At 39.8% G+C, this 21353-nt stretch overlaps 1 protein-coding gene across 3 annotated transcripts in view; it reads left to right on the forward strand.

Moving 5' to 3' along the window:
- LOC137670562 (spermatogenesis-associated protein 7 homolog) overlaps positions 1-21353 on the forward strand; it is a 53333-nt gene that overhangs the window by 28808 nt on the left and 3172 nt on the right. For all 3 annotated transcript variants that reach the window (XM_068413479.1, XM_068413471.1, XM_068413488.1), the window contains 6 exons: positions 5291-5409; positions 6883-7391; positions 7499-7559; positions 8816-8880; positions 9528-9599; positions 12255-12312. In XM_068413479.1, the coding sequence (XP_068269580.1) occupies positions 5291-5409; positions 6883-7391; positions 7499-7559; positions 8816-8880; positions 9528-9599; positions 12255-12312 (884 nt within the window). The remainder of the gene's footprint in view (positions 1-5290; positions 5410-6882; positions 7392-7498; positions 7560-8815; positions 8881-9527; positions 9600-12254; positions 12313-21353) is intronic.

Raw genomic sequence — 21353 nt, forward strand, 5'->3', positions numbered from 1 at the left:
ACATTCAGCTCCTTAAATCTGTCACCATGAAGAGTGTTTTCCAGACTTCATCATTCTGATGGATCTTCTCTGCATCCTTCCCAATTTATAAATGCTTCTTGAGCAGTAAAGTTGTAGAGCAGGATATGTAATTCCAGCAGCAGCCATCCACCTGTCAAAGGAAACTGCAGTAAAAGCTCACTGTTTTACACTTGAGATTTCCACTCTTTATAGGCAATGATATTACACTAGTTTTGGCTACACTGTCGCTGTGGGAACTGTTTGTCTAGAAGGTACCAATGTTCTTCAGCGACACTGATTCCCAGATAAGTGTCACCTCCTTTAAGTAAGAGCCTGCATTTTCTGAACAGAGATGTTCTGTTACCCGTGCTGAAAAGTACACTGCTTGCTTACATCTGCTTGGATACATCTACCTCATTGAGCGATGCAGATCACTTTGTTACAGTAAACCACCCCTTTATTATTCACAGGTTCCCCAGCTGTAGTTGTTCAAGCTTTATGAGGAATGATTTTATGTTTTCTTTCAGATAACTGAAAGAAATAATTTAATAATATAATATCAAAAATGATGCTTGCATTAGAAACACCTGCCTTGCAAGGAGTCCTCACTTCTAATTACATTTTCAGATCTGCCAGTTAGCCATTTTGTAAACACATGTAATTTTGTAGTGTTCTGATTTCTTAGTCAAAATGTCATGCAGAACAGAGCCAGGGAGCTTACAGAAGTCTTTTAAACCAACACCTTTATCTATCTCACTCAACCACAGTCAGAATCTCTCTTTTTTTTCTTATCAAGTTAGCACGGAGATTTTTTTTTTAAACCTTTTTGATTGGCGTTGCTTATTTACTTTAACCAAGTCCTGTAACAGCCGTGCAGTTGTTATGCTCAGGGCTGATATCAGTCTGACAGGCCTGGAGTTCATTTATCACTTTTGCTCTTCTCTTTCTCCCACAGTCCTTTGAAAACATCCTTGTTGTTTCAAAACTCATCAGCAGTTAAACATCAGCCAACTCTTTTAAAACACTTGGTAGGAATTAAACCAGAACTCCCACTGTGAGCCAAAAATGAAGGCATTAGCCAAGGTGTGGATTCTATTTCTAGCTATAATCACTGAGTTTTGTAACATCTGGTAAACAACTTAGGGGAAGCCTGTTCCGGATTTATATCCCATGTTCATACATGGGCCATAATGTTCTTAGACCTGAAAATAATCTTCTGTTTTAGGAGGCAGCTGTGAAATCAGTTTAAGGTGTTTGCCAGCTCTTCTTACTATTTAAGATAAAGATAAGTAGAACTGAAAGGCACTAGATTTAAAAAAAAACAAAAAAAAACAAAACACACCACAAAAACCAAAACAACAAAAAAAACCAAACAAACAAAAAAACAAACAAACAAACAAACAAAAAACTGGTTTAGGTTTGTTTCATTCTGATTGACCGATATTATCAGCCAAACTGCTTCTACTATGTTGAGTGAGTTTGTGTCCGCTCATTCTGTACACAGGCCTTTCACACAGCAGCAGAGGAGAGACAAGACGTTTTATTAACTGGCAAGCAACAAGAACTGCCAGGAAAACAGAGTGGGGGCTATAGTATCTGAATCTTCCTCTGTTTTTAAAAGGACCAGATTTCAACTAAATTGCTTTTATTTTCTGTACTTCTGTTGCATTGACAAGTACCAGATACCAGTACAAGTGCCAGTGAAATTGTATAATAGCACTGATAAATTAATGCTGGCCACAGGAGGAGGGATGATAAATTAGCAAATAAATGAGCTTAACAGAAAGGCTGTTGAATACATTTGCCTAAATAACTGCTGCACTGGCCATACCACATGATTCTGTTCCCTGGGAAGCAGCAAAGATGTAGTCAAGAGGTACTGGCTGTTGAAGGAATAGAAATAGGCATGTCCTGTAAGAGGATTCAGGTGACACATTGAATCATTTTATGCTTCTATAGGTGAAACCTTGGCCCACTCCCCACTTAATTATTCAGAGTTGTGGTTTTAACCATAAACTACAGCCAGTTCTTAAACATTTCAGCTAGGACGTGAGATCAGAAGGCAAGAGATGTCAAATTTTTGCTTTTCTAAAAGAAAAAGAAAAAAACCCCAAACACCTTTGTATCATTTGGGATACAAAGTCTGCATGTTATTTTCTTTTTCATTCTTGGCCATTGCAAGTTGTTATTTAAAAGTATTTAGAGAAAGGCAGAATGGGCAGGTGATCCTTTTCTCCTTATGTCACTCTTGCCGATGATCAGCCAATGCAGCTGGGCAAGGCTGCCAAGTGTGACATGGTCGCAGCTGACTTTCAAACAGAACTGTAAAGGAGTGTGTGTGAAAGCCAACAATGTGACCTGAAAACCTAAGAATGACTTCTACTCTTAGCCCCTGCATTCACACATCTGGGGAGCATGCCAGGCCACCACGGGGCAAGGTCATTTTAGGAAGAGAAGTGTAGGAGAGGAGAGGTTTAGAAAGGAAGCAACCTGGAGCATTACTGGCATCCAATGGGTGCTGGGAGCAGCTGTGACTCTGCAGCCCTGGAATCATGAGAAGGGGCATAGGGAAAAACATGAATGCGAAAAAATAGTAGTGAGAAAAGAGGAACTGGAGAGAGCAGGGCTGGAAGGTGGTGAGGCAAGTAAATACCTTAGCAGACATGTCAGCAAACCAGGATGTGCTGCAGGACCCCTCAGTCTGCCTCACGCGGCTGAGGCACATACAAAACCTGACAGTCTGGGCAATGAAGCCTGGCGTCTATTAGGGAAGGAGGAGAGTTGCCATGAGACATTCTGGCCCAGGAACTTTTGCTAACTACTCAGAACATAAAACTATAACTCAGTGGAATAGTACTTATTTGAATAGGCTTAATGCCATGTGGCATATTTATAACCCAATATTTATAGTAAAACTATCAATGAAATACTAGACAAAGTCTGTTTAAAACCCGTGGCTCTTTGACCTGGAACATTTTATTTTCTTGTCCTTGGCAAGGCTTGGTGAAGGCTCAGCTGTGCCTCGGGTAGATGGTTGTTGTCCTGCCTCACCTGCGCACAGACAGACGGCACATGCAGCAGAGCAGAGAGGCAGAGACATCACTTTTTCCCAAGGCCTCACAAGTCATTGGCACTGCCACGAAAGAAGCCAGGTATCCTGACTGGCGGTACTGTTGCACAGACACTACAGCAAGCTGCCTTGTCTGTTATTTTTCATATGACTGCAGAATGCAAAGTCTTTAATCAGAATCAGGGGGTACTTTGATTGGGCACTGTACAAACCTAGATAAAAGGGGAAGGTATTAATCTCTGCATGAATGCGATTGAGCAAGTACATTTTGTTATTTGTTCCAGTGAGTTGTATAATCCTGCTTCCCAGTCATCCAAATAGGATTTAGCATTGTCAACATGTTTTTCTTAATAGGATGATGCTATGAACTCATGTCCATGCAAGACTGGAAAGCCAGATTATATGCCTCGGGAGACTATATATCGGTTTTAGCTGTTAGTGAAATCTCTTTTTTTCAATGACCAAGCCACAGCCTTGAGGCCGCCTTACAGGGGAATTGCCAAGAGGTGGTGTGACCCACACAAGAGCCATCATCAAATTTTGGAGGAGCCAACCATTTAGTCCAGTATCTAATTGTTTGGGTTTTTTTTTAAAAAAAAGCCTCAGCTATTCTTTTTCCAAAAGAAATATTACTTTAAGACTAACTAAAACCCTGTAACCCTTCTGCTAATTCAGAAATGTGCAATACTAAATTCAGGTTGATGCATCTCCCCCTCAAAAGAAAATCTGCAATAAGTGCTGCTTTGCCAGGTTTCAAGCATTATTCTGTCACATTACTAATGAGACATGCTGCAATTACATCACTTTAGAGGAGGAGGAGTTGTTTCTTATTAGCAAAAAATTTGCAGTGCATTGGGAGCGTCAGTTCTAGTACATTGCCAGAATTGCAGTGTAAGGGGGCCTTAGGCTAATCAAGAACCAGTCATGCATTTTGTCAGGAATAAGTCAGCGTTATTCACAGTAACATCACTCAGCCAGAAGTCACGTTTCACCAGCTCACCTGGAGCCTTGCTAAACCCTCTAAAATTGCGTGTTTGAGGAGTCTCTGCAGCTGCACCCAGAGGGGAAGGAGCAGAGCACGTCTCTCTGCTGGCCTGCCCAGCAGTACTGGCACATACCACCATGTGCCAGAGCTGCAGAGGGCAAGAAAATTCTGTCAGAGCTGCATCTTCAACCCAAAAGATCGATGTGTAGCTTGCAGGAGCTCAGTGGACCTGACTTTACTGATATTTTGTGTGTGAATCCTTAGTTTCAGCTAGAGCTGCTGGGGCTATTATTTTTTAAACACCATCTACAAAGAGAAAGGGATTTCTTGCACATTACAATTCATATCCCTTTTTTCTGAGCTATGCTTGGAAGGAACATGGCAGGTAAAAAGGGTTGAAAATTTTGGTCATGTATCATTCTTGTTTGCATTGCTAAAAGTAAGGTTCTGACAAGAGATGGTGAATTGTGAGGCTTTGCATTATCCATGAGTATGCCCCTGTGGGCCTCTGTGGTCTTGGGCAATTCATATCCCCTTCTTATTCCTGTGTATTCTTCTTATTATTTTATAACACTTAATTATATATATACATATAAATACATAATATGATATATTATAATAATGCTTATTATGAGAATAAGTATTCTTATTCCTATTCTCACTTGCATATTTTCAGTGAGATCAGAAGATCCAAAGGACTAGGTCTGTTTCTGTCCTTTTTGTGTATGGGGTGGCTCTCCTCTTTTCAGCCTGAGTTTGACCGATACAGAAAGCGCGCTTTCTTGGCCTTTCAGTCTGCGCAGACCACAGAGGCAGCCTGACTTTGGTCACTCAACTCTTAGTACATAGACCTCAATCCTTATTTGATTACCTCGGCTTTTCTGCTGTTTTGACCTGTCTCAGATCCTGTCTAGGGTAAAGAAAAGAGCGGGCAGAAGGTGCGAACAAAATGTTGTCATACTCTCTTATCGCTCCAGTAGCTCATTACTTACCGTGTGAGTGATGTAACGGAGTCTTGGGTTGCGTCTATTTCACATTCAGATGTGTGCTGAGCATGGAAGCAGCAAGCGCCAACTGTAAAAAGTAGAGTGATTGTCTTCTTTGTCTGCTACTTGGTGTTGAGAGAAGGAAACAGAACAGTATTTAGCAGGAAAAATAATAATGAAGAGTAATACTCTATGACTTGACCACTGATTAAACTGGAAAGGGTTGTGTTTACATATTTACATGTACAGACAAGGATCAGCAGAAAAGAGACAGAATGATTCAAGCCCTCGAGAAATATAAGGATCTTGTACAGGGTCTGCCTGCCTCACCGTTCAACTCCAGAAGTGTTTCTCCAAGCCAGCAGAAGGTATGTGATATTCTGAGAGCGTAGGACCTGTCACACAGGTAATACTGAATCACATAGGAGACCAGCTTCCCCTTAGTGAGCTGTATTCTGACGAGTTGGGGAGTGCCTGTAACAGCGGTAAGTGCAGGTTTATTCAGTGTGGCTCTTCATGGTCTTGTCAAACAGATAATATTTGACTCTCAGTTTTGCCAACTGGCAGCTATCCTCTCATCTAATTGTTGCAATTCCTACATGGCCTACAATGACAGGTACCCATGTCATGACTACATGTACATGACTAAAATGTGTCCCTGCATTGACAGCATGCCACTCACAAACCCACACGCGTTCTCTTTGCTCCTTTGGCAAACGGAGTTAGAATTTTTAACAAAGTACTACATGGGTGCCCAGAAAAAAAATTTGAGTTCATTTATTGAAATAATTTGCTGATGTGTGTGGCAACATTCTTATTAGGATGATTTCTGTACACAGTATTTTCAAGAGAACTAAATCCCAATTATTTTCTTAGCATTCCCACTGAATGCAATGCAATAATAACTTCACATTGTTTTACAGTATCCTCTGAATTTCAGAATAGTATTTACTGGTAAAAGCAAGACCCTAAAGTAATTAATCCTAATACTATATATTCTGCCAGATACCAGAAACTGTATAACCTCATGCTAGTGTGAGTAGGCCTGTTCTTCACCAAATTCTGCCATTGGACCTCACCTCAATAGGCAAAGTCTTGCAAAACATTTAATTCTGCCACAGTCCAGAGTCTCTCTGGGGCAAAAATTCCTCAGTGGACTATATTTAGATTGTAAAACTTTCTGTTTGTTGAGAATTATAGTGGGTTTACCACTAGATTACCAGTTTTGCTGTTTATAAAGAATGTGATCCAATTTAAACATCTGCATTATTTTGATTTGTAAAATCTTGCTCCCACTGAGATAAGTGGCAGAATGATAGGCCACAATTTCACCTATGGTATTTATGAGGATAACAGTGGTTCTGTTTGAATTCAAACTCATGAGATGGAGTAATGCCCACACCTGCATTGGCACACAAGGAGAGAGAATAGAAGATGCCATCGAAGGGCTGTAAGATTGTCATTGAGACATCAGTTCCATAGATGAGAATGCACAATGTCCAAGGAAGGAAAAATCTCCTGTTCTCCCTCTGTGAGTCCTGGCAAGCAAAATCAAATTTCTGTAATTTCCCAAGACTACTTGTCATTAGCAATGTCAACCTTGTAAAGAGAAGGAAAAAGAAACTAAAACAGGGACTCGTTAAGTAGCACTAGCACAGTGGCAGGGTGGCTTTACTCCTAACTGCAGTTCCTGAAACTCAGCAAGTCATTTAGACCACTTGAGATATTTTGAAGACAGGTTCTTAAAATTCCTCCTGAGTGTATCAATTTGTAGGAGAGACTGTCTTCAGCGAATTGCTTTTGTGATTTTTCTGTCAGTTACTTTGTTCTTTAACTTACAGACAAGGTGGTCACTGTTGGAAAATGGTCACCTATATTCGACCTCTGGTTGGAACAACTCCTCCAGGACAAAGAGAGAGCAGCCCCTCTCTGTATCATCTCAGAAGCTCACTTCCAGGACTCTGTTGCCAGCTTCCACTGCAAGAAAGAACATCCAAAATAGTACTCAGCATGCTTTGTCTCAGACTCCTGTTCATAACTCTGGTACAGACAGATCATCTGCTTCACCACTCCAGCAGTCTCGCATGCATTTAGGCAGTCGCAACAGGAAGAAGGCGTTTCAAAACTCTTTTAATAAAACATACTCTGGGGACCTCCTTAATAAACATTCAATTTACTTCACAGAAAAGCAGCAGTATTTTACCCCTCAAATCTTAAAGACATCACACCAATCTTTTCTTGTAAAATATAGGTATTATAATCCTCCTACCCCAAAAAAGATCTCCTCCCCTGGCAGACCATCACTTAAATCAGCAGACATCAATGATGAAAAGAAAAGAGAGTTGCACAGGTACGTACTTAGTTTGTTTATACATCAGTGCTAAAAGTTAAGTAATTTCACTTTCAAACACATCATTTTAAGCATAACTGGTTTTCACTGTGCTTTTCATCTTTCAGACTTTTAGAAGATGCACATGTGAGACCACATTCAGATCACTTTTCTCAGCAGCCAGTTGAGGTTGGTGTACCCAGTTTGTTACAAAGAAAAAGAATGGAGCCCACTGTTCATACACAAAAGCTGTCCTGGTTGTGTGGAAATGAGATGGATAATGGAATCTTTGGCTTTGGGGAATATATGTTAAGAGCAAAACCAAAAAATTAAATAATGTTGTGAGAAGTCATTAAGATTGCAATTGAGAAATCTAGCATGTGTGGCTAGACAGGGTCAACTGTGAATAAAACAGAAACAGCTAAAGTAATTGGTCTTTCTGAAAAACGCAAATAAGGCATTATGCGATGTGAAAAACGGTGTATTCCAACACAAATCTGTCCTTCTGAAAGCAGAGCTTTTTCCTACTTGACTGACATCTTACTGCACACTAACATTTTGAGCGGTCCTTTCAGCTTTTGGTCGATTTGCAGCCTTTTACTCCATCCAAATAATAACTTGGACCCAGAAACATCCAGGCAAAGTGCTAATCACCCAGCCTACGGTCAGTACTGTAGTATGCCATACAAGACTTTGTCTGGAAGTTGCACTCCATTAGTAACCTGGATTTTTAAGATGAATGGGGGATTAATTTAGTGAATTTTAGTGCTCTTAAAAATAAGGGATGCTTAACAGTAGGCAAAGACATGCATGATGATAGAGAGGTTTTGTACGATTCCTTGGCCTGCTCGCCCCTTTACAGAATCAGTGCTGAATTTCTATACAGCTCAGCCAAGGCACCACAGGCATGATTTGTGCTCCCCTGTGCTACCTGGGACTACTCCATTCCTTGTTCCAACCACCAAAACCTTCATTTCGCATTATCAACAGAAGCTGCTATTCCCATTTGATAATCTGCAGAAAAAGATAATTTCAATATCAATCTGCTTTTCTGAGTCTTCTTTCAAAGTTACACATGTATTTTGCACGTTCCTTTAAATAAAAAGTTGTCTTATTTGAATGAGGTCTGCAAATGCTTTCTATTCTGTCAGAAATTTTTATTTCCTTTATAGCATTTGCATCATTTTTCTTAGGTTATACCTACTTGTTTCCATTTCTGCAAACATGAACCTACCTAATAATAATTCTTTTTCTTTATTTATGTGAGTGATTGACAGTCAAGACATTTCACACAAGCTGGCCTGTCACTTCAGTATGATGTTGTTGTGATTTTGATATGTTAAGAAATCAGATCATTCTCCCCTGGTACTCTGAATGGAAATATAGAATGTTAATGCAAAGATAATTAAAAAAATCTACTTTTCCTCTTTACTTGTTTGTGGCAGAACCATGAATTATGGATTCCCAATTCTGAAATGCCGCTTTCTCCAGGATCACTACCTGAAGAAGAGTAAGTAAAATATTTGTTTGTCCCTTTTAACTATTTCTAAGTTTTATATCAAAACATTAAAGTGGGAATCTGGTGGAAAATTGAAAACATAGCCCAAGAGCCAATTAGCAATGGATGTATGCGGTGAATAGAAGGGACTCTATTACGGATACAGGGTTCAGCTACTTGCTTGGGAGGTGTGGGATCAGAAAGTTGGAAGAGATTTTCTGAGTCATGCCACCCAGTCCCCTCTTACAGTAAGCAAACTAAATATGTTAAGTAAATAATAAATAAACAATGTTAATAATAACTTATCTTCTGATACCTACGCTTTGTTCATTGGAACTGTCTTTTTAAACTGGTTATTCATAAAAGGCATAGATATGCTAGATTAATGAAATTAATTGATTAAATTAATGGATTAAAGTAATTAGGGAGTTGACCAACAGAGCTGTGAAAATCAGTCATTTAAAAAAGTATAAACCTGGATAGTAAAATAAATGCAGACTAGTAAATAGATTCATCACTTTTTGAATATATTGGCGAAATTCTTTATTTGAGTTAGTTCAATTACTCTAAAACTGCTACCTCTTTGGATGGTATTGTAAACCTTATTTGCGTTCAGTGTATGTTAAAGAAAGATGCTGACAGCTTGTGTATTTGTATAGAGAAGAAGAGTATCTTCGTTTTCTTCAAGATCTTACAAATGATATCTTGATTAGAAGTTGTTTTCACAAAGAGTAAGTGCTTTGCATTTCTTATTTATTCCTTTAAGTAACAAAATTTTGACCAATTATTCAATCAGTGTAAAGAATCGGTGGTTTTAATGGGATCAAAGTGAAACTTGAAATCAGTTTAATTTGATGAATGCTTTTGTGACTGCACTTTATTTTCAGCCAGCCTCGTATTTCCCAGTGACTTCTAGTAGAAACATATAAACATCATGTTCTCTGACCCTGTTCTCAAGCTCATTCCCTTACATAGTATGGTGATAGACATTGTTGTTACAACAGTCTCATTCCAGTCCCAGTCAATCCTGAGCTAGCAAGCCACAGAGCTACAATGAGTCTTCCCTAGCAAAGTGCATCATAGCAAGGTTTTGTATTTAGAGTTCTTCCTCCCTCCTATAAGAGCAAAATAAATAAAAGCAATAATTGCTTTCTTTAGGATGTACGTGCTATCAAGTTAATGATCCACACGTAAAGGCTAGAGCCAAATGCACCCAGCGCTGCTGGTGTCTAACTGCAGCATCCTTTTCTGGTTTCATGTTCCGTACATGATATCCTGTCACACACACACCCCACCTCGCACTCCCATTTCTAACAGAAATCTGTCACATTTCTAATATTTAGAGAGCTGTGATAAACCACAGGTCTGTTTGTAGGCCTGCTAAAAGTGACAATGTTGTGTGCTCCTTTTCTATGCCATTTTCTGGCCTGCATCTTAAATGGGAGAAACCCTTGCTTTGATAGAGGATTTAACCCCAGTGTTGAAGATTTCAGCCTTTGTCAAGTGCTGTGCTTTGATGCTGGAGAGGTGCAAACCCCCTGAAATCAATCAAACTCAGTCTGACACCAAACTGAGATATTTCCCTTTCAATCTAGGGGATTTCAGTTAAAATCCCTAAGGCTCTTTTAAATGTATTTTTTTTAAACAGCTGTTAATGCAAGTGGTTAGTTTGTTTTCTGAGCAATCAGTTAAAGGTAAGAGTTCTCCTTCCTTCTAGGTATAGCATTTTTCAGACAAACTTCAAGACCCAAATTAGAAATGAATTTTCTGGTTACACTGGGAGGAACAGTAGTAGATTTGAAAAACACCAACTCACTACACATTGAAAAGGTTGCTATGTATCATGCCTGCCCATACATACAGTTAAAAGGAAGATAACATTAAAATAAAACATCAAAAAGCTACTGTGTGTCAGCTTCCATATTAACAGAAGGATTAGTATCCTTCAGAAAATAAGTTTTTTCTCTGTAGATAGTGTCAACCAAACGAGAGAACACAAACTTGTACCTGTGTGATGTGACAGCAGCAGGGGTTGTGTATGTGTGCTCCACATTGAGCCCACCCCAGAACACTGTGGGGCACCAGGGTGTCCATGCTCAGGCTCATAGGGTGAAAGGAGTGTGCTGTTGACTTTAGATGGACGTCGTTTAGATGCTGTGCACTCTTCCCTCAAAAATAAAGGTTACTAAAAATACATGAAATATCATCCGTTGTTTTCTTAGGTAGTCTCTAATAACAGAGCTTAATTTCTCTGCAGAATAAAAGTGAACAATCAATAGTGGCCTTTAATTTTAAAACAGAAGCTGAATTTCTAAATAGATTTTGTGACAGACTAGAAAAGACACAAATAATGGCCTTAGCTAACCTGCTGCAGGATTAATATGATAGACACATATTTTAAAATCTACATTTATTTAGACCAGTTTCTGTACAGATAAAATTGTAAATGCCTTCCCAATTCAAATATACATTATACAACCAAAACAGCTCTGCTGAGTCCTGCAGCTCATTGCAGATATTTTCATTTTTTATATTTGCCTGAAAATGCAATCATTGGGTTAGATTTAACTGAGCTATGTTTGTAGAACACAGAGACCTAGTCAGTTAGGTCTTTATTTTTATTGATGCTCATCACCATAAGCACATCTTTTGCATGCAGCTGGTCATAGCTATCTAAAAAAATATTGAGAGCACTTTCTGAAGGCATCTCTCTTTCCCTAGTACACTTTGTTAACAAAACTATGACCGTGAAAGTTCAACCTTCAGTGTTTCCCTTAAAAGTTAGGGAAAAGGAGGCCCAAGAACAAAGAGACCACGCAAATAACCTTCAGAAGTCTAAACAGTGTTGGCTAGAGGCAGTTCAAAAGTCCTCTGAGTAATGCAGTATCCTGGAGAAAGGAATAACAGCTATAAACGAATCTAGGAAGCTGCTTGCAGTACTGCCCAGCACCCCAGTACCCACAGCAGTTTCACCCAGTTAACGTGGTGGGACAGTATTTGAAGTAGCAACAGAGAGACTTAGGCCCCACCAAAATACAGAGGGGGACTACTACGTTGTGATGGAGAGCACCAATACTCTTATATTTGTATTAAATGTGGAAGAAATTGGAATTATATACATGAAAGACTGTCTATGGCACAGTTCCTGCCAAACTGCATGCACTTGGAGTGAGAATATTTAACAACCTTTAAACGTTTAAGATATTATTTTTTAAATCCATTCACCGGTATGGTAGGGATGGGGAGGGGATGGAGCAAATGAAAAGTTGGGATGTATTTTAAGTGATCTGAAAGGCAAGCTGAGTGATATTTTTCATTGGGAAGTATATGGCCTTTGAACAGGGTTGGTTTTTTTTCACTGATGTTCCTTTTTATTCTTTTTTAAGGGCATTAGAAGATGTATTTCAAATGCACATTAAAAGTAAGAGGCATAACCTTGATGAGGTGAGCAAAAAAGTCTATTATTAAATACTATGTCACCTCCAGTAGAAATGTTGTATATCGATGCTGAGCAACAATTTATGGCAGATTGACTGCTATGCAATTTAAATACAAGGCGAGGAGAAACTACTTGTACAAAAGCAGCAGGAAGGGTGTTTTCCATGGGGGACTGGTAAAGAGAGATTTTTCTGTAAGTTTTTGTGTATTACTCTAATAAAGTTTCTAAAAGACAGATAACGTACTTAGCGTGCAGAATGGCTTTAATTACATAAAACCCGTTTACAAAGAACGTTTGTTGCTGTACTTTTTTGCTGTGAGTGCTATTTTCTGGAGTAGAACAGCAAGAGAGACTTGTAGGCTGCAACTACATCCAGTAGGAAGACCTTTGTTTTTAATAGCTTGCTTTTAGGAGTTTGGTCACCAGAGCAGAATATAAAACTCTAAGTTGAACATTAAGGCTCCCCATGTGGTGCCTGCTGAGAAGTATACACCTCAAAATGCTTATCTGAAAATCTCACATGCTGAGAGGGAAGCTGCCTACGGAGAGACAACAGGAAATGCCATGCACAAATATGTGGCCAGTCGTATATCTCTCCTCTGCTAGTCTGGCATCTTATCTAGGATGAGCAAAAGCACCTCTGCCTGTTTTAATCCAGATCTTAGACCCCTCTCTTGAGAGCAGGGCTTATAACTGCTCTTTGAAAAATCTGAAAGAACACACAGTTTCCCTTTTTAAAGTCATTCACAGAGAAGATGGTATTAGCAGTGTCATTTATCTTTGCTGTTATCCCAGATCGGCTGAAGCATTTGCCGATGAAATGGGGGAGGCAGATTCCAATGCCTTCCTCAGACTGGGGAGACCCAAATCCAACACCACACCTCATGAGCAGATGACTCAATTGGACTTTTGAAGTAGTTCCTCTAGTTTGGATAATAGGAGTGAAATAGGAGACACTAGCACTATAAGCTGAGGTTGCAGCACTCACTTAAAAGGCACTAGGTTTTCCTCCTTCCCAATAACTGCAAAATATAAATTCTTTCTTCTTTACAGTCTCTGTGTTAAAGAAAAAAAAGAAGGAAAGAAAAAAACATTCCTAAGGGCCTGGAGCAGAGCTCTGAACTCCACAGAGGGTGCAAGAGTTTGGTCACAGTCTTCCACTTGCATTGCCTGCCAGCTGCTTGTCGGGGGGGTCCCTGTCCAGCGCGCAGGGCTTGGGTCACAGCGCTCTTTTGTCCCACATTTCTCCCATGTCCTGCAGGGAGTGAGGCTGCTAATTCTAGCCTTGAGAGGGATTTGTTGCTTCAGTCCTCCTCTAGATCTGACTTTAAGGGCCTATATACAAGAAGGCATTTCGTTCAGTCTGGTGATCCAGAGGATTCATGGTCAGGGGTTTGGACTTGACGTTACAAAGCTCGTATTGCTGCAGCAGATTCAGGTGGGAGCATTTCTGAGGAACTGGCACAGTGCAGCTTTTAAATGGGCTACCTTTGCTTATTTGTTTCTGCAAATCTGTAATGCTGCCATTTAGTATTGTACTTTCTCCAACACTAGGCATGTGGGACTTACTTATATGCTTTGCACAATGAATAAATAACAATCAAAGGAATTATAAAATAATTAGGATGCAGAAGGTTATTTTGTCTTTGAAAGTGCCATTATTAGGAGAGAGATGGTGTTCTGGTGTCTGTTTAGATGCTGGTCTGAGTTGACAGTCAGTAGGTAGCAAGAGTGTTTGAAGAATGATCTGAGCCGAAATTAGTGAATTTTAAGTCGGTTTTATGGAAAAAAAGTCAACAGCAGAACCTCAATTTGGGAGAATATGTAATTTACATTCGACTAGGGGATGCCGAGTGATTTCTAAGGTCAACTCCTGCGAGGCTCTGAATGCCTTAGAGATAGAGCTGAGAATCCTTCAACAGGAGACTGAAGGTACTTGATACCTCTATTCCAGAAGGCTCCCAGCACTTCCAGAAGGATCAGTTTGTAAACAGCAGTGGATTTTTACTATATCCTGTTGTGACATGTTTGATATCTAGCAATGTCTTGTTCTGCACCTGAGTAGAGCTTAAGCCTGGTGTTTTCCTCTGCGAAAATACTGACTGAAGACTTTGAAGAAACTCAGAAAAGATGGATAAAATTAATTGGTGAACAGATTTAAAGGATTTTTTTAAACCACATATTTGCATGTTTAGTCATGCAACAATGAAAGGAAAAAGACCAAACAGCCTTTATATATTAGAAGGATGTAGCATGCACAGGAGAAAGAATCATTCTTTGGAAAGATTAAATAAGAAGCATAAGCATGACCTACACCAGGAGAAGCTTGTGGGCAATGACATTTATTAGAACATGCACAGTTCCCACAAGAGAAGTAATGGAAGCTGAATGGCTTTGAGACTTTTAAAAGTGAATTGGCCGGTGAATAGAAAGGAATTCCATGATGAGTGGCCTTTTTTGTCCTACAAAAAAGTTTGTCTTTTTTGGTTTCTTGTTCAAGCCAAACTTTTTATTCACTATCACTGTTCTCTGGACCAGACAGACAAAATAAGAAGATGGAAACATTTGTCAAGGTCTTTGCAGTGTTTTTTTATCCATGCTGGATACCTGCCAACTTGTTATTTGAGTACTTGCTTCCCTGAGCTCTGCTCTTCTGTGTACTTGCTATACAAAACCAAACACCCCTCTCCATGTTCCTGCTGGCACTTACTCCAGCACAGTGTCTGAGATCTGTTCCCTGAAACAACAGGTCTACTTCCAGTTCATGCATTGTGAGGATGCTTAAATGCATCCAACTGCATTGCCTGACGCACCGTTCCTGTTTGGCCATGCATCAGCCAAGCAATCCCCACCGCTTACCAGGGAACTTGTAGCTGTAGTACATGTAGCCTTTTCTCCAACTTAGAGAAAGAGAGTAGCACCATCGCTCTTCCAGGGAGAAGGATATGTACTCAATGGGATGTTATATGGGGACTGAGGAGTAGAAGAAAGCAATTAATTGCTTAATTCTGTTAGAAAAAAAAAAGATGGTAACGGCAGAGCAGAGAAGAAGAAAGTGAAGAAAGAATATAGGAAAAACATACATGGAGGAAAGGACAGTGCCTCAAAGACAAGAGCCTTTTAAAACGACTAGCACCTTCCCCCTCGATGTTATTCTCTATGTATCTACATGGCATAGTTATTGATGTAAAGTAGGGGCGTAGAGGGCAGTTCTTTCACCGGACTCCAGCCTAAGGCAGTTTTCAATCTGGTTCATCAAAGTATGTCTGAGGAGCAAGTTTCTTTGGTTTAGAACATGCAATTTCAAATAGTGTGCCCAGGAGAAAGCATGCACCACTCCTCCCACCAAGATTTATTTCTGCTGTTCACACTGTTCTACTGCCTCTGCAGACTGCATTCTGCGGTCTGCTTAGAAATCTTCAGCTGAGCTGAAAAGCTTCAGCTTTTCACCTACCCAGCCCTAGAGGTTCAAGCATTCCTTTATATTTTAAAACTATAATTTTTTTCTAGCACTCTTATTAAGAAACCAGAGAGTTTTTCTAACAAATTTTCACAGAGTGAACAGGTTCCCCCATTTTCTGTAGTAATAAAATGGTCTCCACTCAGGAAAGCTCGTAGAAGTGTTTTTTGTCTAGTTGCTTGCTCAAAACCAACATCAGGCAGTTTTATACCTTCACAAGTGCAAAGATGACGCTTCATCTGCAAAACAGCCGTCTCAAAACCTGATCCATACTCAGATACAATTCAAGAAGCCATTAATTCTATGAAAAAATATTCCTTAAAAAGAAAAAAATGCTGGTTCTTGCTAAGAGGTACAGGTAAAAGAGTAGCTTTTAGAATCCAGGAGAGTGGAAAAAATGTCACTGCTGGGCTTGAAATAGCCACTGAAATGGGTCTGTAAGTGTATTGTTTCAGGAAATCGATGGGAAGCTAACACAGCACCTGCAGGGGTGCGGGATCCGGTGCCCGTCTGTCTTCCAGTGAGCAAACTGTTCCAGTTAACTTATTTCCTGGAATTTTAGCATATAAAGCCAAAAGCTCCTGAAGACACAAAGTAATATCTTACACTTGTTTTATGCCTTTGCTTTTAGGAGGATCATAAAGCATTCGTTCTCAAAAAAATATGGTGTAAAGACACCAAAAGATTTACCTCAGGTGAGGGGGAGGTGGAAGAGAGCTGATAAATGGCATCCAGCAGTGTTACCAAACATTTCAGGACAGGAACACAGAACAGCATAGGCAGCTGAACACCACAGTGCTGTGGAAGCTGAAAGGCTGTCTTACTCAACCAAATATAATTATTTGCTTTGATTACTGCGAGAGTATAGCCTCAGCGATAAGACCTGGCAGGAAGTGTCATAGGGTCTTTCATAGCCAGTAGTGGAAATGTCTATTTTTACAGTCTATTATTACATTTCTAAGGCAAAAAACATCCTTTTCTTTATGTACTATGCCCCAGCACTATCCTGAGTCACGCTGAAGCAGACACAGGAGAAAGCAACCTCTGCTTAACCCCTGGCACTCTCTCCTACACATTCTTTGCCCTTCCCTTCTTCAAGTGCCATACCCTTTCTGTTTAGCCCATCATGTCTCATGGGATTGCCTTAGGAGCAGACAAGTGTGGTTTAGGATGCTAATGCAATAATTACTGGTTTATCATCAAAGTGAATAAGGAATTTACCAACAGCCCCTTTCAGCACTGTGCACTGATACCATTTAACTACAGATTTTTGTAATGTACCATAATTAGATACTGCACATGGGAAAGTTTTAAAAGTAAACCAGTAAAAATGAAAATGACTGCTCTGAGATGAGCACAGGACCCAAGTTTATTCTTCTCACAATGGAAAATGTCAGTGATCTGGTGTGTGGAAACTTTCTTCCAAACCAGTACTGACCCAGTGGCCCCACTGCATGCAGAAGGGGAAATGTTCTGTGAAACAAGAACATTCTCTTCTGCATGGGGCTTAAAGTAGGAATCTTCTATTTTGGCAAAGTGGCATGGCTAATATTTTTAGAGATTCCAGTGTGAACAGCTTAATTTCAATTTCTTAAATTTCTTCTGAAGTTTCAATTGGACATACTTATTTCACTGCCTGCTCTGACAGTATATACTTCATAGCTGAGTATACTGAAACGTTGCTCCAGTTCTTCACACTTCATATGTACATTCAACTGTATGTGTGCAGTGGCAAATACCGTTTTCTTCAAGCACACAGGTATCTGTCTGTGTAAACCAGGGTTTCCGTACGTGGAGACAATTGGAAAATATAAACAGATGAGTATCACTAAACATGGTCCATCTCACAACCACAGGACACACATACCATAGAATCTTCACACCTAAGTAGCTGACAGCTTTCACTACTTTAGCCACTGAAACCAAGCCTAACCCAGACCTTTAGTTGCTTTAGTTGTATGTCAACAAGATCTTTAGTTGTAAAGATCTTTAGTTGTAGAGATCTAAAGCATCACCCAGGTGCTTTAGTTGTATGTCAGCAAGATCTAGAGGAGAAAAGAGAGGAAAAGGTGACATGTAGTTAAAGCACAGGATCAAATCTGCTGGCTCAGCGCTATGCAGGTCTGGCCACAAGCTCTCTCAGTCCTCAGCCTTCCATAGCCTTGACCATCATACTGGATTTTTCCCTTTTGTTGAAGGTTCACTTTAGCAGTCAACTCAGCAAAACAGAACACATAAGATATGAAATTACCTTATAATATTTACAAAGAGCAACCTTGTGGATAGGTTTTAATAACTTTTAGATTAGTTCAGAAATTATTATAAGAGTCTCTTTAGAGCCATGAAGGAGGTTTTAAAGTTGCTCTTTTCACTGTTGTTGGGCATTTCTTAATGTCTGTCAAGGCCATGAACTTCTCAAAAGAAAAAGAAATCACTTGACATTGAAGACTGCAAATCTCATCTGTCAGTTTAACAAAGCACGTGCACAGAGAAATCCATTGGATCTCTATCACAAGGAGTTGGGATTTTTTCTGAACATCAGTATGCTGAGCTAGAAAAGTGATTGCTTTTAAAGCATTGGACATTATGTGTTTCTAGCTCATGAAGAGTGGATTATCCATCGTTCTTAATGGGTTTCAGTGAAAAGAACTAATTTTTTGTTAAAGTGCTTCAGATTGAATGCCCATCGTAATGACCTTCAAATTGAACTCAAGTCTTAAGATTTTCCCAGTAAGTTCCTCAGAATCTGCGGAACAGCTTCTAACTGCACACATCCTTTTTCCCTTTCTACATGACAGTTTCTAGACTCCGTTTTGTGTCATGAGTACCTACAGGTCATCTTCCACAGAACAAAAAGAGGCCATCATGATTATCATCTCTTAATAAAGCAAAATGCCCTGGGGATGCTCTAGTAATCCTAATTGATTAACCCATAATCCATTTTCCACTCGATTCATTCTTACTGTAATATTAATAATATTCTCTGTCTTGATCAAGTCAAACCACACTGGTCAGGTGCTCTCAGTCTACGCAGCAATCATCTGCCATTCAGAATCTACTCTTGTATTTTTCAAGATAGTAAGCAGTCAAATAGTTCACCTAACTGGCTGGAATTCAAACTGCAGACCACATATTTCATCACTGTTTTCCTTTCTCCTCTTATGACTATACTGGATCACTGATGTATTTAGCTCAGATGGTTCTGGCTCTTTGTAAGGCTGAAGTAGATAAACACATGGATCACAGGAAACATGAAAACAAAACAAAGCAAAAAAGACTTCTTTTGCTCCAATGAGTTCTGGAACTTCAAGCCAGTGTCTTACCTCTGAGGAACCCATGCGCATGGTAGACGTAACCTTGGACTATATGGAGTTCCAGGCTATGATTTAGTAGCAGTGTTCCACATTATTCCTACAAAGAAAAGGTAAATTTGCTGCTACCGTATGCAACGTGTTTCATGGAGCTGCTGCTCCATGACAGCTTACTGTATACAGGCTCTTACCTTCCCATGGGCACTTATGACAGAACAGGTCACATCTAGGGAAGGGGGATAAAGGTAAGAGTGAAGCACTTCCAGGCAGTTACTTGCATTGTAGGTACCTAAAAACATTCCTGTAGAGGCACGGAAGTACCCTAGATGTTGCTCAAGCATTGCTAGTGCTGCAATAGCTGCAATCTTGTAAAGCAGTGCTTACTTCTAACTTTGTGTAGTACTTTGCATAGATGGGAACTGCATTTGCAGTGTTAAAACTAAACTCTTCACTGCAAAGTTATGAGGCTGTTTCTGTGATGTGTTGCAACTCCTGACTAACCCAACTCTCCTGCTGTTACTGCAGCACTGTTTCAGGCACGTGACTTTTTGCCATGGCCAGTGGAACAGTTTTCTCAAATGACCAGCTGTGTTTTGCTTACCTCCACTCACTGCAGTTTTGGTTTGATATTGGATTGCTTTTCACCACCTCTTCCCGCAGTCCTGCCTCTGTGCTTCTTCCCAGCACAGGATGCATTTTCCAGGGGGTTTAGTTATATGAGAGATAATCCGGACCACAAAATTTCTTGAAAATGAAAGGTAAAATCTCTGAGACTACTTGAGCGAGCTAGAGGAAATAAATGAATGAGATAGTGGGGACAAAAGCGAAACACCTACTTAACTGAAACCTCATTTCAGTCTTTTTCTCCAGTTAATTAAGTATTGAGGAAAATGGATGTAGAAAGCACATTTTAAAGCAATCAAGTACTGCCAGAAATCAAACCAGCAATTTGAAAAGAGAACACCACTGCTCTCTGGCATCTGACAAAATAAGGTACTTCACAGGGAACAATATGTGCAGTACTGGTTAATTGAGAGGCGAGGAGAAGAATAATCATAGCTGCATTACTGAATTTATAGAATTATCTCCAGTGTACCCCACAGGGATGATGTGAATTTGTGGAATCCTCCTGCCTGCTACAGCAAGCCAGCAATCGCTTACATTCCCATCAACATTTTTACAACATACCCTAGGCAGCAATGCAGAAATAGCAACTGTGGTGGCTGAAACCGAGAGACTTGCCTTTAAAATGACTGTAATCCCACAGTTTCCTCTGCTGGTGAAGAGATACGGAATAAGAAACAAGTGGAGGAGAAATATTCATTAAAGTTTGCTCTGTCCACAGCATCCTTTGTTAGACCTGTGCAACCCTTTACCAGTTCACCTGGTATGGGATATGGCTCTTCCAGCATCAGTACTACCACAGGTTAGGTTGACTGAGCATTTTTTCAAAGTGTCAGCATTAGAGCAAAGATAAGACTTTGGTTTGCCAGCCTTTTAGTTCTGAGCTGCAGCCAAACACAGTGTGAACTCTGCCCATGAACCTATCGACATTTTGAAAGCTCTGGCAGAACTTTCAGGGCTATATTCTCTTTTCTGCAGTTGATTCACTAACCTTCCATTTTTTTCCATGCCATTTTAGCACATTACAATGATGCTTACAACACAGGCAGCATGCTGTTGTGTCAAAGAAGCCAGCAATGGGGACTGAGACACCTAACAAACCCATCATACGGTACCCCTCCCATTCATACTAAAAACACTGTTTAAGGGTATGTGCAGTTAATGAGAGATTGTTATTTAGATTCTTTGATATAAACCAATACTTCCACAGGGAACAGCCTGTCTCAGCAGAGGATTCGTTGATCTGAAGATAGTGTCAGGAGCCAGACACCAAGCACTTAAACAAAAAAAAGAGGTAAAAGAACAGCTAACCAAGTTAAAGGAGGAGTTAAGCGAGTAGATCTGGAAATCACAAACCAGATTCTTCCCTTTTGTAATTGCTCACAAGAAATTAAGAAGAAAAAATCCAAAAGGATGAAGTATCAGTCATCTCCATGACTACTTTTAGCCTTCATGATCTGAAACTAAGTTAATTAAAAAGGTTCCAAACTATGCTCCGCAGGAAAACTAAAATCTTCAACCACTCAGTGCCAGAGAATGACTAAAGCCACACATATATTTAAAAATCATCAATAGTACTGGAAACAGATTATTTTTCACCACAGGGTAAAAAGAATACAGAACATTTCCCTTTCTCTATAGTGAAAAAAAT

This window comes from Nyctibius grandis, chromosome 1 (assembly GCF_013368605.1).
Source record: "Nyctibius grandis isolate bNycGra1 chromosome 1, bNycGra1.pri, whole genome shotgun sequence".
NCBI lineage: Eukaryota > Metazoa > Chordata > Aves > Nyctibiiformes > Nyctibiidae > Nyctibius > Nyctibius grandis.